Raw genomic sequence first — 27528 nt, 5'->3', positions numbered from 1 at the left:
AAAACACATGTGTCTTTAAGAGCAACCTGATAGTCTCAGGAGAATATTGAAAGAAAGGAGTTTTCTCCTATTTAATACTTTGAAAGTTACTACAGTGGTTATTTTTTTCACAATTTAAAAAAAAAAACCATTGAAAAATAAAGGTCTAACTTAATCTTAAATCAGAGCCACCTGTTAGAGTTATTAATCCTAAAGATAAATTATAATTTGCAATTGCATTCATATAATTACGTTCTTTTACAACATTCAATACTTTTAATTTGGATGCACACTTAATGTTTATCCCCCTGATGCAAAACCAAGAGTATCGCCAGATGGGAATCAGCTTTACTATCTCCCAACATCTGGCTCTAAACACACTGTTAAAACGACATCACTTTTAATGTTGACTTAGACCCGAGAACTCAGAGTCCTAGTCTAGGCGCTGATGTAGCCCTGTGGTATGATCTAAAGCCTGATAATAGCTACTTACACAATAAACAGGTCAAGCGGATTAACACATGCATTATAATGGAGTACATTTGAAAAGTATATTTATGAAAGTACATATTTAACCTAGATTTCAGAAAATTTATGGTCAAGTCCTATTTTCTAAAACAAAAAACAAACAAACAAAAAACTCCACCAAAACCAGTAACAAAAACATGTATACTACTGTACTGAACCATAATTTTACTTGAAAACCTAGGATGATTACAGGATCATTCTGGCTGTTTACCTGGGAGCTGCAGAGAGCAGCACTGGCATTGCAGGTGCCTTTAAATTTCTAGAAAGTTGAGTTTGGAAGAGAAGGGAAAGCAAACTAGAGAAGCACAGTGGACCTTCTCTACTAATAATACCATTTAATTAAAAACTGTCTCACAGCCGGGACCGGTTTGGCTCAGTGGATAGAGCGTCGGCCTGCGAACTGAAAGGTCCCAGGTTCGATTCCGGTCAAGGGCATGTACCTTGGTTTCGGGCACATCCCCAGTGGGGAGTGTGCAGGAGGCAGCTGGTCGGTGTTTCTTTCTCATCGACGTTTCTAACTCTCTGTCCCTCTCAATTCCTCTCTGTAAAAAAATCAATAAAATATACATATTTTAAAACTGTCTCACCCTCTTACACATATACATACCCATAGATACATATATGTACACTTCCATTCTATAAGGCTTTCATTGTATTTCTAGGTTTAAATAGTATTGGACCAAGAGAATCTTCATATACCATAAAACATGTTTTATAATTAAAGTTTAAAATGTTCCATCTGCTGAGACAACCTTCAAAAGCATTTCATGCCATGAACACTATATTATACTTACCATTCTCAAGTATGACATCCACAGCCACAGTTGTCAGGTCCTTAGTACAGGCAGCCCGAATGTCCTCAGTAGGAGCAATGAATGTGCTAAGTCCAGTTATTTTGTTTATGTAAACCATTCTTCCCAGGGCTACATCAAAATGCTGTTGCCAATCCAAAGAACGTGTGTTTGACTCTTCATTTTCAGAACAAGACGCTATAGATTCCTCACTCTGAAAACAAGTTCCATTTGGGTTGGCTGTGGAATCGTCTTTGTGACTCATTAACATTCTACTGGGAGAGTTAGGACTTCCCATCTGTTGTGGTGAAACTGTAAGAACATCTAAATCTTTACTAAGTGCAGAGCTATTAGACTGTATTACCAAGCTTGTTACTGGTATCACCGAGCTCTCTGTTGTATCGTTAGAATATGCTTCACTGTCTTTATTGAAGGAATTATCCTGTGTGATAGAGTCTGGCATTGGGATGATGATACTCTCTGTGTTTTTATACTCATTTTTAAATAACATACAAGAATCTAGGGCTAACCCACTGCATAAGTCACTGTCTTTTCTACTGGAATCTGATTGTGGATGTTCAAAAAAATTACTCATCTCCATTATTTGAGTCTCTCTTTCAGAACCTTTCATTTTGGATAATTTAGAGGCTAGTGATTCAGGTGATTTCTCAATATCCAAAGGTTTCCTGTTCAAATGACATAGATCCTTTAGGGTTACAGGACTTTCTCTTGAGCAAGGCATCTGTTGTTCTAAACAGTCTTCTTCCTTAGAAAATGGAAAGTTTTCCGAATAAAGGATGTGACTTATAGGTTGACAACTACTATTTGAATCATGAGGTTTCATAGTAGTGATTTTACACATATCAGAGTTGTCTCCATGGTTTTTGTCTCTACATGAAATGTCAGGTTCAACTTGAGGACTGAGATTGGTAGTGATTTCAAAATTATTATTTGCCTCCACTTCTGTATTCAGAGGATTTGTAACCTTCCCATACTGTCTTTTAAACTTCTCTAAAGATCCTAGTTGTGAATTTAAGCTTAGCTTCTTAGGAGCTACGGGTCTGGATAAACCAATCAACTTATCTTTTTTCTTACTATCATTTGAAACATGCCTACACCAAGAGAAAGAAGATGTGTCAAGTAATAAGCCACCTGTGTGTGACTTTCTATTACCATCCTGCAAAATAGCAAAATTTTTGTAAGTTGGTAAAGGTTTGTTCTCTAGCCTAGAACTTATATTTGTTCTGCACAATTTTTTGTTGGACAATTGAGCAAATTCTGTACTTAAAGTGCTAGTTAAATCTGGAGTCTCAACTGAATGGTGTGTTCTACTTCCAAGTGTTTCTTTGGCACTCACAGGACCAGGTCGAACACAATTTTTAAATAAATGTTCTGTTTCAGTTTGCTCATTTTGTACCACATGAGTTATAAAGCCAGTGGAACATAATTTAATTTGTCCATAACTAAAAACATTTCTTCCACAATTACTAGGTTCTTTTTTTCTTTTCTCTTCCTCCCCCTGAGCACCACGTGCTCTCAGTAATGTTGTCTCAGAAGGCAGAGGTTGGCAGCCCGTCTCAGTAGCACCTTTAAATGTCTCTAGTTGAGTCTGAATTCTATTATTTTTCAGAATGTCAGCAGCCATGTCATTAACAGTAGCACTTGCTTTCTGTATTTCTAGATCTCCGCTCTCCTCAAAGTGATCTAATGTCTGAAAAGGGCTTGCAGGCATTTCTGAACTGGTTCCACATGGATTTTCTAAAGAGTTAAGTTCCAGGCAAGATTTTTTATGTTTCTCATTTTCTCCTGATTCTGATGCTTCAGGTCTCTCTTGTTCTAAGACCCTTGATTCTGAGCAAGAGCTATCTTTGTTTTGTAAAGTTGACTCTGTCATTTTGCTAGAACCTGGACCATCAGATTCATAAGTATACAGAAATGAATCATTTGTCTTTTTTCGGATAGCTTCTGAATTCCTAGAATTTGGTATATTTATGCTTTCTGTAGCTTTTCTTTTTACAGCTTTTGATTGCAAATTAAACATTTCATAGGAATCCAAAATATTATTACATGCTTCTTGGAAACTGACTTTGTCACACTTCTCATCAGAAGACACATGCTTCTGAAAAGTAGCACTAAATAAAGTAAAATCATTATCTTCACTAAATTCCTTGATGTCTTCACCTGACAATTCCACAAATAATTTTTCTTTCTTTAAGAACATCTTCATTCCTTCTTGAATGCAAACCAAAACAGTATCCCAGTTCTGAAACTCAATCAGAGTTTTTGCTGGCTCCATACACACATCATATTCACAGAATTGGCACTGTATATTGATTACATATATCCCATGGAGCTCTGGGTGAGACCGGTGCCGAGGACTTGAATTCATTTGCCTACTGGCAGAGCCACTCTTTGGCTTGCATATAATACTTTCTTTCCTTAATAAAAAGTCAATGAGTTTATGCAACTTCGTCCTTAAAACTAGCCTTTTGTTCACAAACAAAAACTGCATATTCTTATTGTAATGGGCGTCAGAGCTGATATAGCCACTAAGTTCAAACTCCTTATATTTAAAATTTATTTCTCTTAACTTTTGGGACTTACCTAGTCCATAAATTTGACAAAATCGGGAACATATGTCTTTGGTTTTAGGGAGCTGAAGCACCATAGAACCAGAAACATCATTTCTCAAAGAGAAAGAAATGGAAGGGTGCATGAGTGAGAGAGCTTCTATCCTCTGCCTAACCTGCCCAAACTCCAGTCTAGGATCCATGCATTTCCTCCTTACAGGTAACTGATAAAATAGGTTATATACCGTCACTGTGGTCCCAGCACTTGGTCTGGTCAAGTCAGCTTCTAAGGCACTCAGGGCTTTTCCATTCTGAAACAGTTTCACAAAGGTTTTCATTGCCCCGCTTTTCTTGGATGAGATTTCCACAGCACTGGCCATGTCAGCTATACTGGCCAAGGCCTCCCCTCGGAAACCATAAAACCTTGGGTTCTCCAAGTCCCGTACGGAGCTGCATTTACTAGTGAAATAACGGTTTCCTACCTTGTCCACGTCATCCCTCCCCATCCCAAACCCGTTGTCGATCACTTGGATTTGGAAGGTTTCCATGTTCAGCCTCGTAGCCACACATTTTGCTTCAGCGTCAATACTGTTGAGGGCAAGCTCCTCCACACACTGGCCCAAGGAGCAGACAGCCAAACCAGAACGCAATTTGGCTTGCACTTCCGCTGACAAGCACTTGATCATGGCAGGTAGAAAGCTGGTGAGAATGCCAGACAAGGGTTTCCTTTTGTGACTGTAAATAAATTGCCTTTGGGAGAAAAATAAAAACAAAAACATACACAGATGAAAGCTTCAGGGTTACGCGGCATTACCCATTTTCCTGAGGCATTATAAAAAATGCCATTTGATGTAAATGAAATTTCTTATTAAACCACATTATAAAACAAAACAAAACAAAACAAATGACAGCTCTGACCTCTAGGCAGATCACACAGCTCAGGTTTGATGCAATGGACTTAAATTAACATCCAAAGCAGCTCTGATAATTTCATAATTTTCACTGACCCCGTCTAAATCCCACATGCCCCAAAGTGAAATCATAATCACATTTGAAGTTGACCTATGAAGATAGTGTTCAAAATTCTAATCACTTTACCAAAAACAGATGCCCAAATTCCACTAACATTAGCTAGAAATTATTCACACACAAAAGTCCAAGCAAGTTTCATAACATTTATACATTACACAATAACCATGACTTTTAGAAAAAACTCATAATAAAGTACTAACGACACTGTAATAAGAAGGTGAAAGAACAGGAGGAAATAAAGACAAATTACTGTATGAAGAAAAGATGGGATTAAGATATTATTATTAATAATAATTACTATTTTATTATTATTATTATTATTATTATTATAGTTAAGTATAGGTGACCTCAAGGGAAAGAGACTGGAAATGGGAAAGGATAAGGCAGGAAAATTCTTTTTCATTATAAGCCTTTACAATGGCTACAAACTACCTCGGAAATAACAATGATGGTAGGGGGCTGTCTAACCTGGGTTTTTTAAATTTCTCCCAGTAAAAAAAGAAAAATTTAAGATTATGGTGCAATTAAAGGTCCTGGTTCTTCTCTATAGGTAAGAGCGCAGCATAGTCTAGACCTCTCTCAGGTGGAAGGGCTGGATTTTCAAACCCAGGGAAAATCCGACCTGGAAGTGCAGCTCTGATTATTTCTATGGCAACGCAAAGCTCTGAGGGGCGGGACCGCGGCCGCAGGCCCCTCCCTCCAGGCTCAGCCTCCGCCCGGCCCCTCCCTCCAGGCTCAGCCTCCGCCCGGCCCCGCCCCGACCCCGCCCCTGACTAAGCTCAGGCGGCCCCGGTGTGCGCGCTGCGGCGAAGGGGGGCCGGAGGCAGGGGCCTCCGGAAGCCCCGGCGCAGCCGGCTCCGAGCGCTTGCCCGCGGGGACGTCACGGCCCTCCTGGTGCTAGAAGAGCTCCCGGAACCATCCTTTCGTCGCGTGCTTTCCCCAAGTCATCTCAAATCACCCTTTACCAACTCGAGATACCAACCGCCTCGGATGCCGGCTGTGCGCGCATTGGCTCGCGAGGCTCGTGCACGTGCGAGCCGGGAGCATGCGCTTCGGAGATTCGCCGAGAAGTCCCTGCCTCCAGACACTTCAGTGCGCACGCGCACGCTTTGAGTCTTCCCCCTCCTCTCCTCCCCGCACCAGGCCTTTTCACACTGGTGCTCCCGAATTCCCAATCCTTATCCCCTTTTAGCATGGCATGAAACACCGTTTCTAGTCATTTTTACTTTTGTTCTTGTTTCCTCTTTCCCGTTTCTCCTTTGCACGCCCTACCATTTGATTCAATGTATTATTTGCTCACTGTCTTCTCTCCCTAGAATGAAAGCCATGTGAAGGTAAGGATTTTGTCTGTTTACTGCTGTATCCCCATGGCCAAGAACAGTGTCTGACCTATGTTAGGGACTCAATGAAGGAATAAATCCACAGCCTTGAGTCTTTTCAAATGAAAGCGTTTAAGAGCTGGGGAGACTGAGAAACTAACTCAGTTCTCTTAATTTACGGACCAGAACACCTAGACTCCCTGCATTGCCTTTTTTGGGTGTTTTCCTAATACACCACAGCTTCAGAATGAGAGCGGAACTCTTAAGAACACGGTGAAAATAGGTGTTTTGGGCATCATTACCAGTATTTACTCTCATTTTCACTGAAACCTTATACATTTAAAAAATATATTTTATTGTTTTTTTTAGAGAGAGAAAGGTAAAGGGAGTGAAACTTTAATGAAGAGAATCACAGATAGGCTGCCTGCTGTAAGCCCCCTACTGAGGATCAAGCCTAGGACTGGGCATGTGCCCTGACAGGGAATCAAACCGGTGACTTCATGGGTTGATGCTCCACCACTGAGCCACTCTGGCTGGATAAAACCTTATATTTTTAAAACTTGTAATTTGTGACAAATTTGTCAAGCCCAGGAAGCATTCTATGTATACCAAACCAATCAGGAGATTTTCCAGGGCTAATGAAGCAAAATCCTGAGTATTGCTTATATCAGTTTGTCACAATAAACCACCACAGACTGGGTGGCTTAAACTACAGATATTTATTTTGTCACAGTTCTGGAGGCTAGAAGTCTGTGATCAAACTGTGAGACATGTTGATTTCTTCTGTGGACTCTATATTTGTCTTTTTTTAAAAAATATATTTTATTGATTTTGTACAGAGAGGAAGGGAGAGAGATAGTTAGAAACATCGATGAGAGAGAGTCATCGATCAGCTGCCTCTTGCACACCCTGTACTGGGGATATGCCCGCAACCAAGGTACATGCCCTTGACCGGAATCGAACCCGGGACCCTTCACTCCTCAAGCCGACGCCCTATCCATTGAGCCAAACCGGTCCCGGCATATATTTGTCTTGTTGATGGCTGATTTCTCCCTCTGTCTTCACATGTCCTTTATTCTGTGCATGCACATGTCTGTGTCCAAATTTCCTCTTATAAGGATAGTAGAGGCCTAGTGCATGAAATTCGTGCATGAGGAGGGTGTGTCCCTCAGCCCAGCCTGCACCCTCTCTAATCTGGGACCCTGTGAAGGATGTCCAACTACAGGAATTGGGCCTAAACAGGCAATTGGACATCCCTCTCACAGTGTAGGACTGCTGGCTCCCAACTGCTCGCCTGCCTGCCTTCCTGATTGCCCCTAACTGCTTCTGCCTGCCAGCCTGATAACACTGTAACCACTCCCCTGCCAGCCTGTTTGCCCCTAACTGCCCTCCCCTGCAGGCCTGGTCAACCAAAAATGCCCTCCCTTGTAGGCCTGGTCCCTCCCAATTGCCCTCCCTGCTGGCCATCTTGTGTCCACATGGGGGCAGGATTTTTGACCACATGGGACAGCCATCTTGTGTGTTGGAATGATGGTCAATCTGCATACCACTCTTTTATTAGATAGGATAGAGGTCTGGTGCATGGGTGGGGGCCAGCTGGTTTTCCCTGAAGGGTGTCCTGGATCAGGGTGGGGTTCCCTTGGGTCATGGGGTGGCCTGGGCGAGAGGCCTAAGGTGGTTTGCAGGCCGGCCATGCCCCCTGGAAACTCAAGCAGAAACCCTGGTATCTGGGTTTATCTTCTACAATTGAAACTTTGTAGCCTGGAGCAGAGCCAAGCCTCCTGCTTGTTCAGTGGCTGCTGCCATTTCTGTTGGAATTTATCTTTCATAATTGAAACTTTGTATCCTTGAATGGAGGCCTGGGCCTGCCAGGGTGTGTGGAAAGCTTGGCTTCCTCCATCACCAGGGAAACCCAAGCCTCACTACTGCTCCCTCCATAGCTGTAGCCATCTTGGTTGGGTTAATTTGCATACTTGCTCTGATTGGCTGTGGGTATAGTGGAGTGATGGTTAATTTGCATATTGTTCTTTTATTAGATAGGATAATAGATTAGGGCCCACCCTAATGACTTCATTTAATCTTAATTACCTCTGAAAAAACCCTATCTCCAAATACATTCACATTCTGAGGTACTAGGTGTTAACACTTCAACATAAGAATTGGGAGGAGGCACATAATTTAGCCTCCTGATTTTTGTGAATTCCTTACCCAGGGAAAAGGAATAACAGAAACTTGAGAAAATTAAAAGTAATTAGTCCAAAACATCATTTGAGCAGCTAACAAGATGAACTTGTGGGATTTGTTCTTATTAGGTGTGCAACTTCCTGAAGAAAACTTCATGGAAACCATTCAAAGAAATGATTCAAAGTAACTGCTTTTTCTTTCAGACCTCTTTAAATTACCTCAAAATATCTTTCCACAGATGTTTACTGAGTAAATACCTTATTTTGCCCAAAATAAATTTTGCCCTACAGATGGTTCTAATGTGTTTTTATTAGAATTGTGTACAGTTGTAATCATTCCTTCCATCATACATATTATATACAGTCACATTCAGGTATCTGAAACTAAAATAACTTACAAATTCTAATATTACTCAGAATAATTTTATCTCTATTAACAATAAAAGCAAAACCTCTGAGTTTCTCGTGGAAAATTTGAATTCAGGGCATTATTTTATAATTTGGAAATCTGAGTAATCCAACTTTAAGATGACTTTCTCATTATGGAAGTTTACTCTGTCGATGTGCGATTTGGGACTTCCTTCTGTCTCAAGCCATTCCTGCATACGACGTACTTTAGAGATGGGACCTTGCAGTTGTCCTTGCACTGTGCCCTGGTCTGTGTTCTTGACCCAGCCTACCAATCCCAGCCTTTTACTCTCAGCCTAAGGGGAAGAAAAAAACAAGAAAGAGAAATCCAGTGAGATTAAACAAAACAAAGTAAGACTACAATCTTTGCCAGAATCTTGGTCTAAAATCAAGCCACTGAAACTAATTTGATATTGTCCAGAACAGTCAAAACAGATCAAGAAGAAGAATCTCATTGCTGATTTTAATATGAAATGTTGGCCACTTCATTTCTTTCTTCTACCCTATAAAACCAAGCCAGCAGAATTTTTCACTATGTAATAAATGACGTAAGATAAAATCAGATGCTTCCAAAATGACTCCCTAAGGCTAATTATTGTTAGGATGCTGGGCTGTATTTATCTTATACATTTTCCCTTCTAATCAAGAATCTATTTGGTATATTAAACAGAAAAAGCATAAAGTTGCCTAAACCAGTTTGGCTCAGTGGTAGAGCGTCAGTCTGCGGACTGAAGGGTCCCAGGTTCGATTCCGGTCAAGGGCATATACATTGGTTGCGGGCACATCCCTGGTAGGGGGTGTGCGGGAGGCAGCTGGTCGATGTATCTCTCTCATCGATGTTTCTAGCTCTCTGTCCCTCTCCCTTCCTCTCTGTGAAAAATCAATAAAATATATTAAAAAAAAAAAAAAAAGAAAGAAAAAGCATAAAGTTATCTGATCCTTCTCTTTGTCTTTAATCAGGACCACATCTAAACAAATCCAGATGAGTAAGTGTCCATTATATCTTTAAAGATCACTAGAGAGCATTTCACAATTTCCTGGGCAACTCATTCCATTGTTCTCCCTGTAGAGAAACTGTCTAACCCACTTTTTAAAATATATATATATATATATATAAAATTGATTTTTTACATAGAGGAAGCAGGAGGAATGAGAGAGAAACATCGATTAGCTGCCTCCTGCATACTCCCTACTGGGGATGTGCCCTCAACCAAGGTACATGCCCTTGACCGGAATTGAACCTGGGCTTCTTTCAGTCCGCAGACCGACACTCTATCCACTGAGCCAAACCAGTTCCAGCTAACCCACTGTCTTTATGTTGCATCCAAAGCCCACCTTCTATCATCCTCCTAGAGAAGAAAAGGCAACTGGTTATCAGCCTCTGAAAACCAAAGTTTCATGAGATTATATAACTATTAGGTTTTGCACTTTCTTTTCTTCTTTCTAAATTGAATAAGCTTATGAAGACCATCTAATCATTATACAATAGTTGCTCTTTTCTTACCCTTTCTAGTGTTTTTCCCTTAAAGTCATTAAACTGTAGAGTCGTTGACTATTTGGAAAGGTGCCAGTGCTTAGAGGTAGATTTATTTTAGTAAAATTTCCAAGCTAAGGATATTATAAAAGTTATTGTTAAAGTAATACATCTAAATAGAAGGAATTGGATTACAAAAGAAAATGGAGTTAATATGATTGTATGCCCAAATGCCAGAGTAATGACCTAGTAAATGTGGGAAATTGCTGGAGTTAGCCAAAGATAATGTTATGCACAGCAAAACCATGTTTGATGAGGAACTGAAGTAGCCAATAAATCATATGTTCAAAGTAAAGATATAATGCATAATGAACAAAATAGATTGCAGTCAAATAAATAGCAATTTAAGGGATATAGAAGAATGTGACACTTGGAATGTGACACTTGGAAAGTTCTACAGTCTTTTTTTTTTAAATATATTTTATTGATTTTTTTACAGAGAGGAAGGGAGAGGGATAAAGAGCTAGAAACATCGATGAGAGAGAAACATGGACCAGCTGCCTCCTGCACACCCCCTACCAAGAATGTGCCTGCAACCAAGGTACATGCCCTTGACCGGAATCGAACCTGGGACCCCTTGGCTGCAGACTGACACTCTATCCACTGAGCCAAACTGGTCTCAGCAGTTCTACAGTCTTAACTCATTATCTTTGGGGCTGGAGATACCCTGGGTAGGCAATAGCCTGATAACCCCTACAGAAGACAGAAGGGAAATTGAGATTGCATTTCTGTCTGCATGTTAAGGGAAGATTAATGACCGTAAGGCAGAGGTAGAAGCTGTCAGTAGTTTGCTCATCCCTTCAATTACTCCCTAGTACTCCAGTAGGAATACCAGACTCCATGTTCAGGGTTACTGTTACTTACCCTGGAATGGATTAAGTATTTTCATTAGAAAAGCTTCAGCTAGAAAAGGTGATTCTTCTTTAAAGACAAAATGAGTACAATTGAGAGAATGGGGAAAGGTTGAAGGAGTAAGAGAGGTCTAAAGAAAATGCAGCAGCTACAGAAGATGCTATTACACCTATAATAATATGCAAATTGACCAAATGGCCAAACAGTGGCTCTTGCAAGAATTCTGTGCATAGGGCCTCTAGTAAATTACATAAATCTCATGCGTTCATCTAAATGCCATCTCCTTTATTAACGTTAGCTTTCCTATAAGAATTGTGATTGGTTTGATGATGCTGAAACAGAACTGGGGAAGCCTTCTAACCCCCTTTGGAAGAGAGCAGCTCGTTAATATGTGCCTAGTTAGAAAGTACCACTGTTAGAAAAATTAGAATAACAGCAGATTGCCCTAGCCGGAAAACTGCGACTTGCAAGCCACATGCGGCTCTTTGGCCCCTAGACTATGCTCTGCCACAAAATACCACTATTTTTGAAGAAGTGGATTAGAAGAAGTTTAAAAAATTTGGCTCTCAAAAAAAATTTCAGTTGTCGTACTGTTGATATTTGACTCGGTTGACTAATGAGTTTGCCAACCACTGGCCTAGCTGGTTTGGCTGTGGGCCTGCAGACCCAAGGGTCCCGGGTTCAATTCTGGTCAAGGGCAGGTACCTGGGTGGGTTGCAGGCTCCTGGTTGGGGTGCATACAGGAGACAACCATAGATGTGCTTCTCTCACATTGATATTTCTCTCTGTCCCTCTCTCTCCCATTCTGTCTAAAAATCAGTGGGGAAATGTCCTCGGTTGAGGATTAAAAAATAACAACAGCAGATAAATCTGCCATCTGTATTGTATTATATTTTGCCCACTGCAAAGCATGCTCATCCCTCGGCTCTACAAACCCCCTTTGACGTGGGGCTGCTAAACAGCCGGCTGCTCCCACCGCACTTGGCCAGGAACGCACCCAGGCACATCCCGGATCCCGCGGACCACCTACCTGAGTGTACTTGCGGAAGAACACCCCTTGCACCTTCCCAAAAACCTCATAATCCATTGATATCAGTGTGTCCCCTTCTGCCATGTTCATGCTCAACCCTGTGGGGCATCAGAAGAACAGAGAAGCAGACAGGGCTCAATATCCTATACCAGAACCCCCAATCCGGGGCGGCGACCCTCCCGGACCTAAGGTCCCCCAGCTTCAGGGTATGTAAGAGGATACGCGAAAGCGAGGGCGAGCGAAGGAACAGGAAGGCACCTGGGCAAGGGAGTTGGGGTCGCAGCTGCCCACGGAGGCCTCTCGGGGGACAATTACCTTCGTGTCCCATTCCCTCCCCACACCGTCCCGCTCCCTCCCCATCCCTCCTCCCCATCCCGCCCGCTTCCCACGGACCTCGCTTCCACACGCCGCAGAATCCTCTTCCACTAACATCTAAGGCTAACGGGGCTGAGGGGCACCCCCGGCCTGGGCTCACCCCCTCGGCCCTCCCGCCCGGAGGCCGGCCCGGTATCGGCAACCACCGACCACCACGCCAACGGCTCCCCGCGCCGCTAACCGCCGCTCCGGAAGCTCAGAACGCAGCTCTTCCTTCGCATCCCGTCACGTCTGATGACCAATCAGGGACGGCGCGCTCGGCCCAGAGCCCGCCCAGAGGGTGGGACTTGGGGACCGGTTGTCAGGGACAGCTCTGTAGCCTTGGGCTGGGAGGATTTGTCCTGAGGGGGGCCTTTTTTTTTTTTTTTTTTTAATATATTTTATTATTTTTTACAGAGAGGAAGAGAGAGGGATAGAGAGTTAGAAACATCGATGAGAGAGAATCATTGATCAGCCGCCTCTTGCACATCCCCTACCGGGGATGTGCCCGCAACCAAGACACATGCCCTTGACTGGAATCCAACCCGGGACCTTTCAGTCCGCAGGCCGATGCTCTCTCCACTGAGCCAAACCGGTTTCGGCAGGAGTGACATTTTAATGTAATTCTCCCGGCTTTTCAGAAAACGGCTACTGTCAACACTAGGTATTAAAGATTATGTAAATTATAATAAAGTTCCCAACAGCAATGGTTGCTTCAAAAGGAGCGCTCTCCAGGGTGTCCAGCTCAGATTCCGTAGACCTCACCTTCACCCTTTCTCTTTTTTAAAAAAATTATTTTTAAAATCTTTATTGTTGAAAGTATTACATATGTCCCCCACCCCCGCCATTGACTCCTTCTAGCCCTCCCCCACCCCACCCAAAAACCTCATAATCCCCCACCCCAGGCCTTCACCACCCTATGTCTGTGCCCATGGATTGTGCATACATGCAGACAAGTTCTTTGGTTGATCTCTTCCCACCTGCATCCGTTTTCTCGTGGGGAGAAATACGAAGAAACACAAGATAAATTCATTCATTAAACATTTACTGAGAGCCTCTGTGTGTCAGGCACAGTCTTAGGCAGTGGTTGACATACTCCAGTGAACAAAAAGGATTCCTGGAGGAGCTTACGTTCTGGAGATGGAGACGGACGATCAACATTAAACATCACGAATAAATTGAAGAGGACACTTGCAACCTTTCTGCCTGGACTTTTTCTTTCAGTTCTCAGTGTTAAGTTCTGCCTAAGCCTGGATCCGGGAGGAGGGGAGATAAATGTATGGAGGTCCTATGGTGGTTATGTCATACTGAAAACTGCTGACCAGAGTCTGTCTTTGGGTTGTTTGTGTACATAACATCTCGTCATGACACGAAACTCCATGTGTGAGTATGCGGTGTTGGCAGATTTGGCAAGGAGAGACAGACTTGCCTTGGAAGTCGTGGGTATCAATCATTTCATTAGTTCCCCACTACAAAGTGAGGCTCTGAATCCTGGAGGGTCACATAACCTCAGTGCTAGCATTGGGGAGGGAAATGGAATTGAATGTTATGCTTGGTAATATTTGAAAATAATGCTAAAGAGTACCTGGCTGATGTTTCTTTAAGACTCATTTAAAAGGCTAGTTTCTCTAGAATTAAAAACCAATTGAGTGTCTGCTATGTATAGGACACTGTTGAATATACCAAGATAAATGATATAGCCCTGGCTGGTTTGGCTCAGTGGATACAGCATAAGCCTATGGAATGAAGGGTCCTGGGTTCCATTCCGGTCAGAGGCGCATGCCTGGGTTTTGGGCTCGATCCTCAGTGGTGGGGTGTGCAGGAGGCAACCGATCAATGATTCTCTTTCATCATTGATGTTTCTATCTCTTCCTCTCCCTTCTTCTCTGAAATCAATAAAAATATATTTTAAAAAAGATAAATGATATAAAATCATTGTCCTCAAAGAATTTTGAAATTCAGTGTAAGGAACAAATATGCATACAAATAATGACAATGCAGTGCACAACATGCTAATTCAGTTCCATGGACATCCATCAAGAGCTTGTCAGGAGCCCGCCCTGTGCTAGAACAAGAACAAAAAAAATATCACGAGAGCACAAAGGAGCAAAGAGATTCGTTCTGACAAAGAGGAGTGGGAAAACATTCTTGGAGGAAACAGCATATTATCCAACCACAACCAGTAAGTGGTGGAGCTGGGATTTACTTCTAAGGAGTCTAAGTATACTCCCATACATGCTATGCTTTACTGCTTCCCAGGATGTGGAGTGGAGGCTAGGAAGTACCACTGAGGTAAGATAGTGCAGGTAGTCAGGTGTGACTATGCTAGGGTTTCTCAGTCCTAGCTGCACATTAAGCCTTCAGGAGAAGACTCAGCGGGTGGGAGTGTTGTCCCATACACCAAAATGGTTGTGGGTTCAGTTCTTGATCAGGGCAAATAACTAGGTTGTGGGTTCGGCCCCGTGTGGGAGGCAACCTTTCAATGTTTCTCTTACATCAATGTTTCTCTCTCTCTAAAAATCAATAAACATATCCTCAAATGAGGACTTAAAAAAAAAAAACAACTTTAGCTGAAACCGGTTTGGCTCAGTGGATAGAGCTTCAGACTGCAGACTGAAAAGTCCCTGGTTCAATTCCGGTCAAGGGCATGTACCTTGGTTGCAGGCACATCCCCAGTAGGAGGTGTGCAAGAGGCAGCTGATGGATGATTTTCTCTCATCAATGTTTCTAGCTCTCTATCCCTCTCTCTTCCTCTCTGTAGAAAATCTTTAAAATATATATTTTTAAAAGTTTTAGGGAGAGCTTTTTAAAATGCTAATACCCCGGTCTCCTTCCCAGAAATTGCTTCCCAGGTAGTACGAAAGCACAGCCAGCGTGGAAACCCATGGGACTATCCTCTGGGGAGGCAGGGCTTGAAAGGCAGGCTGGAGGTTGAAATGCCAGGTTAAAATTACGCATCCCAACTTTATTCCATAGGCAAAGCAGAAGCCTCTGGGTAGGAAAATGATAGGATCAGGCATATTTAGGATAATATTCTGACAGCAGCACGAATGATGGGCTTGAAGATAAGAATTGCAGTTAGGACATGATGCTTACCGCCCCAAAAAGAAGTGAGGGAGAACTGGTCACGGGCAGTAGAAATGTAAGGAAGAGTCATGTGGGAGACATTGCAAGCAAATTCAGCAGAGCCTCCTGTCCAGTTAGAGGGAAGGGATGACAAGGAGGGAAGAGGAGAAGGTGACTGATGCTCTCCATATGAGAGGGAACACCGGAGGAGTGGGTTGAGGGAGTGAGGAGATGACCATGAGTTTGTTTTCTGTCATCTTCAGTTCGAGATTTCTGAGGCACTAAATGGGGAGTTGGAAATTTGAGTCTGTAACTAAGGAGAGAGATCATTTAACAGAGGTGATACCTGAAATTTCAGCATCTGGTTGAAACCACGAAGGAAGAGAATGTCTGGACCTGCATTTATGTCTGAGAAATAAGAGGGCTTTGGAGAACATCTAAACTTGGGGGGCAGGGGAGGAAAAGACAAATGCCAGAAGAAGGCAGGCGGAAGAAGACAGAGCAAGAACATGAAAGAAGAAAACAAGAAGGCACAGGAGCAAGTGAGAAGAGAGTCCCAGGGAGTGAAAAGTCAATAATATCAAGTAAGTAGGCTGAAGAAGTAGCAGCTTTTGTCTTTGGTCATTGGATGGTCACTGGTAGCCTAGCAGTTAAATAAAGTGGAAAAAGTGGAAGCCACACCACAACAGACTGGACCATGAGGGGGAGATGAGAGAGAAGGGGCAGCAAATGTAAAGTTTTCTACGAAGAAGTTGTGGAGAAGAGGAGAAATGAGCGGGGCCGTACATAAAAGGCAGCAGGTCAAGGGAAATAAGGTTTGTTTTGCAGGGGAAATAAAGCATACAGGGATGGGCAAAAGTAGGCTTACAGTTGTAATACAAAGTAATAGTACAATATTTAATAAATAATAATACAAGAACAAACTGTTTCGTGTACTTGCCACTGTAAACCTTGGCAAGGTTTTGTTATTTTGAAACCAAATTGAAAGAGTATGTGGCTAGATACCACTTGAAGTTAACACGATGGACTCCATTCCTAAAGGGACTAATTCAAGAAAACTCATGGAAAGAGAAAGGTTCTTCACCCCCAGGAACAAGAAAGAAAGATGTCAAGTTGGAGAGAGGCACGCTAGGAAGTGGTGCCAGACTGGAAGGGAGCTACTTGAGCTGATGACAGGCAGGCCTGTGTGCTCAGATAATTGGAACCTTAAGAAGAGTGGAAAGTATCTGGGACTGCATATAGAGAAGGCAGGAGAGTCAGCGAGGGAAGAAAACAAAGAATTAAAAAAAAAAAAATGTCCTTGTAATCTGTAAAAGCTGTAAGATGACCTGTTAAAGGAGTAACACCGCGGGCTGCTGTCTGTGCTATTTTCCATGTACGTGAATCTTTTAAGCCGTCACAGAAAAAAAGCTGCCTGTTGCCAAGCAGCTCACACAGATGACCTGAAGCAAATAAAGTCTCCTGAGGCAAATAAACTCTCCTGATGTTAACAAGTCTCCGAGTATCACCGAGTGTTGAAACCAGGTTTAGACGGATGCTTTTTGATCTGGTAGTTAACTTTATGATCATTACGTGTGGTTGAGTCATTCTTGGGCCCTAAGAAGAGACTGCCAGAGGTACCACGGGAGAGTAAAACACTACATCAAAATAATGAGATCGGAGGGGAAAAAAGGAGGGCTCCGCTTCATCCCCACCCGCAGCCTCCGCCGCAACCCCAGCCTGGACCGCAGCAGCCCGGCCGCCGGGGGGCAGCTGGATAAAAAACAGGCCAAAAAGGCAGTGGGAGCTCTGTGGACACATTCCAAGTCCAGGAAAAACGCGAATGGATTGCTTTTAAATGAGAATGAAAATTTCTTTTTAATGGTGGTACTGTGGAAAACCCCAAGTAAAGAACTGAGGGTCAGATTGTCCTTGCCTCATGGTATTCGGTCAGATTTAGCAGATGTCTTGTTTATTTACTAAGGACGAACCCAAGGTAACTCCTGAAAAGACGGAACGATTTTATAAGAAGCTTCTAAAAAAGCATGGAATAAAAACCATTTCTCAGATTATCCCCCTCCGAACTTTAAAAAACGGAGTATAAAGTCTATGAGGCCAAGCTCCGCCTCCTGGGTAGTTTCAACTTGTTCCTTTCTGATGCAAGAATCCGACGGCTCTTACCCTCACACCTTGGAAGACATTTCTATAAGAGAAAGTTCCAATACCTGTAATTCTTAAAGCCAAGAATCTTTCCAAAGAGATCAACACATCAATAGGTGGGACTGTCTTAAACATCTCTAAAAGTGGTTCTTGCAGCACTATCCGCGTTGGTCACACTGGAATGCAGGTTCAGCACCTCATCGAAAACATTGTTGCTGTCATGGAAAAGCTTTCACAGAAATTGCCAGAGAAGTGGGAGAGTGTGACACTCTTGTACGTGAAAACTGAGAGATCAGTTGCCCTTCCTATCTTTTCTTCATTTGTCAGCAGTTGGGATGAAGCTAAAGGAGTGAACATTTCTAGTCTGAAGAAACAAGAAGCAAAGAAATTACAAAAACAAAAAGAACATAAAAAGAAACAAAAGGAAAAGAAACAGAAAGCCTTCGAAACAGGGCAGAAAGTCTACATCAGCCCTACCTACAGAGGATATGGCCCCAAAAACTTGTGGTTCTCCAGTGAAGGGCCTTGGACCCCAGAAGAAAGAGACCCCTCAGCCTGAGAAGAAAGAGACCTGCAAAACAAAAGCCCAAAATACAGTGCCAGTTGAATCTGAAGAAAAAATTCCATTCCTGGTCCCAATAGGAGAAACTCCTGCCAAAGGAAAAGTAGAGGTGCAAAAACAGGCCACAGGAGAGAAGTCTCCAGTAAAGAGTCCGGGTTCCAACCCACCTCGTGGGAAGAAGAGAAAGGCCTGTCCAGCTTTGGAGATGCCGAAAGCACCAGAGCCCAGGACCCCAGGTAAAGGCCCAGGGAAGAAGCCCCGAGTCAAAGAGGAAGTGGAAAAGCAAAGAAACTCTCCTTTGGGGGAAAAAGACCCAAAACAGATGCCCAAAAAGCCAGAGGCCAAATTCTTCACTACAGCTAATAAATCTGCAAAAAAAGCTTCTCGTACCCCCCCAAAATTGGGCCAAAAACGCAAAGTGCCCCAGTCAACCTAAAGTCAGTGACTTGCCCAGGAGGAAACATCGGAGCTGCCTGGAAAGCTTTTGAAAAATACCCAGGTCCTGACCCCTGTCACAGCCTTCTCCAAGAGTGAGACCTGGCCTTAAAACCTTCTGAGTGACTCTGATGTATCGTGTGTGTAAGAACCAGTAGTTTAAATCCATTAAAATTTTTTTTATGTATTACCTAATATAATAGAAATTACAGTGCTTTTATTAAAGTGTAACACTTGAAAAAAAAAAATAATGAGATTGGCCGGAGAAAACTACCCCAGAGAGACACTGCGTAGCGAAGCCAAACTGCTAAAATCTGATCGCAAAGTCTAACCTGTGGCCCGGGAAAAGCACAGAGACGGTGCCAGCCTCACCTGGGCCGGACCCCGCAGCCGCTGGGGGCTCCCGGCAGCCGCTCCGCTAAGGGGCGGACCTCGGGCCGCGGCGCAGGGTGGAGGGCAGAGCTGGGGGCTCCCGCTTCGGCCGGGGAAGGGCCCGCCCCGGGTCTGGCGTCACTGCTCTCAGACAAATACCAGTTTGTGTGTGTGTTTTGCGAAGTCCCAGAAAAAGCCTCTCCCGTCCCTCCCCTATCCCCCAAGGGCACGGAGGAGCAGAGTTGGCGGGACACTGGGTTCAAGGGACAGTCAAACCGACCAGCAACACCTCCCAGGCCGCTCCCCGTCGTGTTGACTGCGCCTGTGCGCGATCCCCCTCCCTTTTCCCCTCCCCCTCCTCCTCCCCCTTCCTCTTCCCCTGCCCCGTCCCCTCCCCACGGCGGCCGCGGCCGGAGGCGGGGCTGCACGCGCACGCGCTGCGTCTCCAGGCAACGGGGTCACAGCGGCGGGCGGAGGGCGCCTGCGCGGGGCGGTGAGTGGGGGCTGGCGCCGGGAGTGCTCCGGAGCGGAGTGGTCTCCGAGCGCCTCAGGTAGGCGGGAGGGCGGGGAGGCCCGGGGTCAGCGCCTCGCCCTCCCCAGGGCCGGATGGACACACTGAAGGCTGGTCTCCAAAGCGGGGTCCCCAATGGGACGCCCCGGCTGACCCCCAAGGACAGAATGGGACTTCCGTCACAGACCTAAAACCCGCGGCGGTCGGGTCAGGTGCCCCCCCGCCCCCCTTTTCAGGTTACTCACCTCCCTCCGCTGGGGCTCGCTGGGGAGGGGTGACAGCCGGGCACCTGCCGCCGCCCCGAGCGGCTGCCCTGCAGGAGGGAAGCCCTGTGTGCCAGCCTCCTACCTCCGGGCCTTCTCACCTGTAAAGTGATGGGGCTGGACCTGTAGTCTTTTTTATTTATTTATTTTTTAATTTATTGAGTTTTTACAGAGGAATAGAGAGTTAGAAACATCGATAAGCCGCCTCCTGCACCCCCCCTCCCCCCCGGGGATGTGCCCACAACCAAGGTACATGCCCTTGACCGGAATCGAACCTGGGACCTTTCTGAGCCAAACCGGTTTTGGCTGCACTTGTAGTCTTAAGGTCCCTAAATGACAGTCATGGAACTGAGCCAACTCCTCAGTTTATGGCGGAAAAATTGGAGCTCGCAAGGGGAAGTGGCTTGTCCCGTGTTACAGAGCTAAAACCCGACTTCCAATCCAATGGCTTTGTACCCATACGGAGAACACTGTGTGTGCCAGGAGCATCCCTGTGCACAGCAGAGGCTGGTACTGGGATAGGGGAAGGGTAGGCGGCAGGAACATCTGTATCACATTCATTTTCCTACCTCGAGGACCTAGTAAGCATTCCCAGGACAAAATAAGTCCTCACCAATGCTTACTAAAGGAAAACTCTAGCAGACCCAGCACCATTGTCCCTAAAAAGCTTAAAGGAAAACGTGGGAAGGATACAAATAGAAATAGTTTGCTTCAATGACCAAGGTGAACCTCAGAAAGAAGCTTCTCACCTGTGTCTGCTTTAAATCTCCTCTAGGCTTCAATCCAGACCCCGAATGGCTGATCTCCACTTGCCACCACCTCTGCCTGTGGGTGTGATGCTCCCGCACAATAAAAGGAAAGCTCCCGGGCTCCGCTCCAGTAAGCAAGACCCCTACGAGAAAGGCGACTCTCCCCAGCTGACCTCAGCGGGGCACCTGAGGGATAATTCCCAGGAGAAGCTCTTGAGCAACCAAGAGCTGACGCTGAGTCATCTCTATACGCACAACACACGGAACCCCGGTGAGAAAGCTGGCAGCTCCTTCTATCCCCACCGTGCTGGACTCAGCCAGCAAGACCCAAAAAGCCACCTCCAGAGCCAGGCAAAGGATTTGTTTTACTCCTCAGGCCCTCAGGCCCGGTATCCCAAAGCGAGCAACCACGAGTTCATCCCCTTTACGAAGAAGCGAGTCGGAGTGGACCGGGCGTACCCCCTGAAACCCGTGTTCCACCGGAAGTCTCATAGCACAGGCGAGACCGGCCTGGATGGGGACCAACACGTCTCGCCGAGACCCCCCGTGCCCAGGGAGTTCCCGTACAGCGGCTTTGGTTTGAGGAACTGGGCCAGTTCATCTGTGGTTGGTACTGTGGTTGCCGGGCAGGAGGAGAGGCCTGTGGCAAACCCCACCCGGACTGAGTGGATGCAGATCCAAAGACTAGAAGCTGCGGGGGAGAATTGGGAGGAGGAGATCCGAAGGAAAGAGACCCTCCTGCGGGAAAAGCTGAAGAAGACAGAGGAAGAGCTCAGGAGGATCCAGAAGGAAAAAGAACAGTCTGAGGACAATGAAAGAAGAGAGTTCCAGAGACTGGCCCTCTCCAGGAGGAGACTGAAAGGTTATAGCAGCACCCCCTACAGACCCGTCTTCTCCCCCGAGTATGGCTCTCAGGAGGTCTTCAGTGGAGAGGATGAAACGTGGGGAGGGTCCCAAGAAAACTGTAGTCCGTTCCACTTCTCTGGTTATGGGCTACAGAAGCTCAAAAGGGAAAGGCTAGTGGCAAGCAATCACAAAACCCGAGGCCAAGCCTCAGGGCAGGTGAAGGAGAAGTTTTCTCAGCCTACGGAAGCGCCAGGCGGTGTTTGGCCTGTGTCCACCAGCAATGCTAACCTGTCGAGGGCACCACACTCCGCAGGGTCCAGCCGTTCCACTGAAGAGCCAGAGCTGGGCAAATGCAGCCACTGTGGACGCAAGTTCCTCTTGCTCCGGCTGGAGAGACACTCCAACGTCTGCAGCAGGATGCAGGGTTCCAAGAGGAAAGTGTTTGACTCCTCTAGGGCCCGGGCCAAGGGCACAGAGCTGGAGCAGTACTTGAACTGGAAGGGACCAGCCTCAGTCAAGGTAACAAGGACCTTATGGATTTGACCTTGAGTGGGGAATCATTGTAAGGGCCCGTTATATCCCCATATGGTCTGTGTTTGTTTTTTTTAAGAAAAAATTTAATTGTTATAAAGGGAGAAAATGAGAGCTAACATTTATGGGTTATTACTGTGAACAGGAGTTTCATACGACCCTCACCACAAACGTGAGGACTTAATCTCTTATCGATTCAAAAATCAAGTCTCAGAGAGGTCACCTTGCCTGAGATCACAAACAGCTTTAAGTGGCAGAGTCAGAATATAAAACTCGGTTGGAATGACTCCAAAATCTAGTCATTTGTTGTTGTTAATCCTCACCCCCGGATATCTAGAGAAAATTTATCACTTTCATGTAATTTATCACTCTTTTATTATAAAATGTGGTAAACATTTACTTTTAGAAAATTTAAAAGAAAAAAAAAAACCTATTCTGCATTTCACTACCTTGAGAGAATTCCTTTCACTTTGCAATATTGCCACCTTCCAAGATTAGAATCTGTTACTACTCCTGTACTTTTTCAAGTCTAGCTCAGTTTTTACATACCTTCTAAGATACATGAAACACAATTACGTTTGGAATTCTTCTCTCCATTTAGAGTATAAACACTTTAAAAAGTAAATGAGTATTTTTGGCTAACATTTCTAGCTGCAGAAAACCTAGGCTGTAAAAAGTGAGGATTGGGACATTCCATGACAAGCTTAGGGCCACTTCAGTGGCACATTTGGGCCATTAGATCTGGAGGGGATTGCCCCGTGAATGAATACCACCCTGTCAAGGTGATGCCATTCATTTTGTAAATGAGTGTTTCTCAGAGTCTGGCATGCTGTCAGACGTTTTTTATTTTAGTAGTTTTAGTATTTGTTAAAAATTACAACATTATTATGCCCTTGATTTCTAAGAATCTTGAATTTAAAGAAAAATGTTAATAGGGGGATAAAGTGAATGTGGTATGCATCACTTTATAATCAACGTTTGTGAAAGTCTAGACCACATGATCTCAAAGCCTCTTCCAGCTCTAATATTCTAGCAGCACGTGAGAATCATTCTGTTTTCATTTTTTAAATTAATTTCTTTTAGAGAGAAAGAGGAAGGGATGAAGGGAGGAAAGGAGGGAAGAAGAGAGAGACACAGAGAGAGAGACATTGATTTGTTGTTCCATTTATTTATGCATCCATTGGTTGATTCTTGTATGTGTCCTGACCCAAGATCAAACCTGCAGTCTTGGTGTATAGAGACAGTGCTCTAACCAACTGCCAGGGCATTACTACAGTATAGTGGTTTATTTCTGGCCAGAACGTAAAAGAATCTCGTGTTTCTTAAGTTCCTAAATACAGTAGCAGTGAAGCAAAAGATTTGGGTGTCTGAGATCAGATACCCTTGCATTGTGGAAACTAGTTTGGGGGAATATGTTGCATTGAGGACAACAAGGCAGAAGCGATCTGTTTTAAGATGCATCCCCTCCTTGGAATATCCTGTCTTATTCCCAAAGTTTGTGCCCTTAGAAGCTGAGTAGTTTCTCTCTCTCTCTTTCTCTCTCTCAACATATTTTATTGATTTTTTACAGAGAGGAAGGGAGAGGGATAGAGAGCCAGAAACATCAATGAGAGAGAAACATCGACCAGCTGCCTCCTGCACACCCCCTACAGTGGATGGGCCCGCAACCAATGTACATGCCCTTGACCGGATTTGAACGCAGGACCCTTCAGTCCACAGACTGACTCCCTATCCACTGAGCCAAACCGGTTTTGGTGGCTGTGTCTCCCTCTCATTCTTCTAGTGCAGTGGTCGGCAAACTCATTAGTCAACAGAGTCAAGTATCAACAGTACAATGATTGAATTTCTTTTGAGAGCCAAGTTTTTTAAACTTAAACTTCTTTTAATGTCACTTCAAAATAGAATCACCCAGGCTGTAGTATTTTGTGGAAGAGCCACACTCAAGGGGCCAAAGAGCCGCATGTGGCTCGGAGAGCCTCAGTTTGCCAACCACGGTTCTAGTGTATTCAGAAGAACAAGTGATTTTTCGTATATCATTTAATATTCATGTAACTTTCAGTATACTCATACCTCTTTTTTTGAAAAAATATATATTTTATTGATTTTTCACAGAGAGGAAGAGAGGGAGAGAGTTAGAAACATAGATGAGAGAGAATCATCGATCAGCTGCCTCTTGCACACCCCCTACTGGGGATGTGCCCGCAACCAAGGTACATGCCCTTGACCGGAATCGAACCCGGGCCTTTCAGTCCGCAGGCCAATGCTCTATCCACTGAACTAAACCGGTTTTGGCACTCATACCTCTTGTCTCCCCACTGGACCATAAGCATTTGAGCATAGAATGCCACATTTTGGTACTTTGTGATTGTGCTAATTGAATAAAATGTCAAAACAACGAAGAATATAAGTATCATATAGTGACAAACTTTTCTAATTCAGTTCCTGGACACCACCTCCAACACAGGTTCTCTTGCCTTCTTGACTATTTCAATAAGACTCTCCTGATGAAGCCTTCCTTTTCCTTTGATAACAACTCTTCCTAGTATTCATCATTAATGATGTTCATCACTTGCCTTCTTTTTAAGAGTGGTTTTATTTTAGTCTAAATATTTGAATACATTTTTATAACCATGAGTACTGCCATTGTGGTGAAATTACAATTTTGTGTTAAACCAGTGGTCAGCTTTCACATTATAATAACCACATATATTTTGTTCACTGATGAGTGAACAAATTCTGTCCTGCCCACATGCACCTGGTGTTAATAATTGACTCATGCTGAAACCGGTTTGGCTCCGTGGATGGAGCGTCAGCCTTCGGACTGAAAGGTCCCTGGTTTGATTCCAGTCAAGAGCATGTACCTTGGTTGCGGCTGATTGATGTTTCTCTCTCATCGATGTTTCTGGCTCTCTATCCTTCTCCCTTCCTCTCTGTAAAAAAATTAATAAAATATATTAAAAAATAATTGACTCATGTTTTCAAATGTACTTTATCTCTCTATATTTTTTTTTAAATGATTCAAATACAAGCAAATACACACACTCCAGAAGCAGCAACAAAGCAGATACCAGGAAAACATTTTTTTAATGAAAAACTATAGTATCAACAAAGGAGTATTAGAAGAAATTGTGTCCATAAAACAGAAGAATATATACACTGTGAAAAAGGAACAAAGAGCCAGAAAGGCCTGGCAGGTGTGGCTCAGTTGGCTGCTTCTGGAGTGTGTGTATTTGCTTGTATTTACTTTTTTTGGTCTCGTGTTCAAGCTTACTCAAATATCTGGTAATACTTGTCTGTCCATTCATATTTAAGCTTAATTGGGCTTGTTGAGTAAGGACCTTCATATTAGGGCTATCAAATAGCCTTTTAATTGCCGTCTCCCAGAGCCAGCGTCTGTGGCTTTTCTCTCGCCTTCTTGGCGCAGCCAGAGACCCCTTCAGTCTCCTAAGAAGGTGCCGTGGTTTGGCACCCTGGGAGCCACGTGAGGGAAGGAGCTGACAGTTCTGCAGTCCATCATGTGCACTTGTACTTGCTCCCTGTTTTCAGCCACAAGATTAACCCTTTCCCCCCTGTGTCTGGATTTCGTGAATCTGACACCTGTCGGGTTCAATTTCTCCGGAGAATAAACTCCTGTTCTCCTGTGAGGGTGTGGATGTCCCGGGTGGGATAGCAGCCCTGGGTCCTGGCACTTTCCAGCCCTGAGGCTCTCCAGGTCTCTGCTGGGGATCATGGCTTGCTTCTCCGTACTCATCCCCCTTTGTAGGCCCTCCGGATAAGTGCCTGCAAGTCAGGATTAACACCCTGTTTCCTTATGGTCATTCTGGTAGAGACTTAGGAGATGAGATAAATGCCAAGTTGAATGACCGGTCTGCCTTCTACTTATAGGCTGAAGCTCCACGGAAGAGCAACTGGAGACAGAAGCATGAATCTTTCATCCGCACCCTACGCCAGGCTCGCGAGGTCCAGCGGGTAATTGCCAAAGGTGGAAACCCCTCCGACCTGCCTCCCATCCTGCCTGCAGAAAATCCCGACTATATCCAGTGTCCGCACTGCAGCCGTCACTTTGCTCCTAAGGTGGCTGAGCGGCACATTCCCAAGTGTAAGACCATCAAGAACCGTCCTCTGCCTCCGAGGAAGCATTCCAGTTGAGGACACCTCCTCAATAGTTCCAGAAAGCTCTGTTTCTCTTGAGCGGTACGTCGGAGTAGAATGATTTGATGCAAAGCAGGAAGAACTAGAATTTTTACACCTCCCAGATCTGCCTGCAGAGCTGAAACCAGGGAGGAGAAACCCACTGCTAAGCAGCAGGAGACAGAAGGAAGCCTCAGCCTCCCACCGATTACCACCTCAGGCTGGTGTGCCTTATGTTATTGCCCTAAGAACTGGTGGGTGAAGACAGTTAAGAGTAGCAAGCAGCCTACATTAAAGCTGTCTTCTCACAAGCTGCCTTGTGGTTTGTGCTAGCTAAGTGCCTGCCTCTGTCTCTGGCGCCCGCTAACTCTTCTCGTTCTTGCGAGAAGTTGGCTCATTCGGATGAGTTTGGTGTCAGAGGATCAAGGTCGCCCAGATGATATCTCATAAAAAGTGATACGATTTCGCTGTAAGGCAAATGGAAGTCTATCCTGGACCTCCCTGGTGCATGGTCCTGGCTAAAAACCAATACAGAGTATGTAAGGTTAGAGTGCCAACACATCCTAAACCCTCCCTTTGGTGTTCTGTGTCATAAAGGGAACCTCATCTTCATCTCTCACAGGTAGGGATGGGGGAAAACACACTATATGTCCCTGTCATCGTTCTTTTCTAATGTCAAGGGGAAGAAACTTCAGTGTCAGCTATTGCCTGCTTTCAAACCAGGTTGGTAAATTGGATGGATGGCATTTCAAATGAAACAGCAAAATGTACCATCAAAGCAAGCTGTATATTGCTATGCACATGTCCTCGCTGACTATACCACAGGTAACTTCTTCTTTAGAAAGCAAACTTTGAAGGGTACCAGATCTCTTTCATTTTCTCTGTGCAGAGTCATGCCTACTGCAAGTAACCTTTATAATTAGACCCCCCAATAAATGGGTTTGTGGGATTTAACATCAAACAAATAATTAGTCCTCAACTTGCCAAGTGGGAGCAGTGATGAGATATATCTGACAGGGTAGGGTCAGACCTGGAATAATACCAGTAGCATCATTGTCCTGAGAGCATTTACTCAAATTATTAGTTTAAAACACTGGGAAAAAGTCACCCAACCTGACCCGGGCACAGAGGACAGGCACACCACAAAACCGTATTTTACTCAGCAACCAATGCCACTCACTCCTGTGTCATTTCCACTGCAGCTTCTGAGTGGCTGGGCTATCAGATCAAACCCCTTTGAAATGTGAGTTTAAGACTCTAGCTGTGAAGCTATAGGACACTAGGCTGAAAAAAAAAATTACATATTTTAAAAACAGCATATATTGATTTGATTTATGCTTTTT

The 27528-nt window shown here is 44.4% G+C and overlaps 3 protein-coding genes and 1 pseudogene across 16 annotated transcripts in view; 2 read left to right on the top strand and 2 right to left on the bottom strand.

The window, feature by feature from the left end:
• Nucleotides 1-5971, bottom strand: part of MLH3 (mutL homolog 3) — a 34637-nt gene extending 28666 nt beyond the window's left edge. For 7 of the 10 annotated variants that reach the window (XR_004986800.2, XR_004986804.2, XM_036431024.2 and 4 more), the window contains exons 1-2: nucleotides 5859-5959; nucleotides 1302-4618 (exon numbers count right to left, since the gene is read on the bottom strand). Coding sequence is in view for 8 of the 10 variants with exons in the window: in XM_036431024.2 (XP_036286917.2) it covers nucleotides 1302-4618; nucleotides 5859-5947 (3406 nt within the window). In the remaining 2 variants the exon portion in view is untranslated. Of the gene's footprint in view, nucleotides 1-1301; nucleotides 4619-5858 lie in introns of all 10 variants that reach the window. The other 3 variants (XM_036430983.2, XM_036431013.2, XM_045578543.1) reach the window with 2 other exon arrangements.
• Nucleotides 5972-8694: 2723 nt separating this feature from the next.
• On the bottom strand, nucleotides 8695-20019 carry ACYP1 (acylphosphatase 1). Of its 3 annotated transcripts, none has more exons than XM_036431166.2 (3): nucleotides 20014-20019; nucleotides 12227-12324; nucleotides 8695-9106 (listed from the first exon to the last, which is right to left on the bottom strand). In XM_036431166.2, exons 2-3 carry the CDS (start codon nucleotides 12314-12316, stop codon nucleotides 8891-8893), a joined length of 306 nt encoding a protein of 101 aa, XP_036287059.1. In that variant the 5' UTR covers nucleotides 12317-12324; nucleotides 20014-20019; the 3' UTR covers nucleotides 8695-8890. The 3 variants fall into 3 exon arrangements, with proteins under 3 accessions (XP_036287059.1, XP_036287042.1, XP_036287051.1); XM_036431149.2 differs by lacking the exon at nucleotides 20014-20019 and adding an exon at nucleotides 12620-12791; XM_036431158.2 differs by lacking the exon at nucleotides 20014-20019 and adding an exon at nucleotides 12702-12779.
• Nucleotides 17297-19027, top strand: LOC118709271 (annotated as a pseudogene).
• ZC2HC1C (zinc finger C2HC-type containing 1C) lies at nucleotides 19296-26496 on the top strand. 3 transcript variants are annotated; one of them, XM_045578607.1, is made up of 3 exons: nucleotides 19296-19705; nucleotides 20704-21539; nucleotides 25940-26063. In XM_045578607.1, the coding sequence occupies exons 2-3, from the start codon at nucleotides 20723-20725 to the stop codon at nucleotides 25942-25944; spliced, it is 822 nt and encodes a 273-aa protein (XP_045434563.1). In that variant the 5' UTR covers nucleotides 19296-19705; nucleotides 20704-20722; the 3' UTR covers nucleotides 25945-26063. The 3 variants fall into 3 exon arrangements, with proteins under 3 accessions (XP_045434563.1, XP_036287011.1, XP_045434553.1); XM_036431118.2 differs by having other exon boundaries at nucleotides 19553-19647; nucleotides 20704-22042; nucleotides 25940-26496; XM_045578597.1 differs by having other exon boundaries at nucleotides 19553-19705; nucleotides 20704-22042; nucleotides 25940-26496.
• Nucleotides 26497-27528: the final 1032 nt, after the last annotated feature.

This window comes from Pipistrellus kuhlii, unplaced genomic scaffold (assembly GCF_014108245.1).
Source record: "Pipistrellus kuhlii isolate mPipKuh1 unplaced genomic scaffold, mPipKuh1.p scaffold_m20_p_1, whole genome shotgun sequence".
Lineage (NCBI taxonomy): Eukaryota > Metazoa > Chordata > Mammalia > Chiroptera > Vespertilionidae > Pipistrellus > Pipistrellus kuhlii.
The sequence above is the reverse complement of the archived record's forward strand: the minus strand, read 5'-3'. Positions and strand labels throughout refer to the sequence as shown.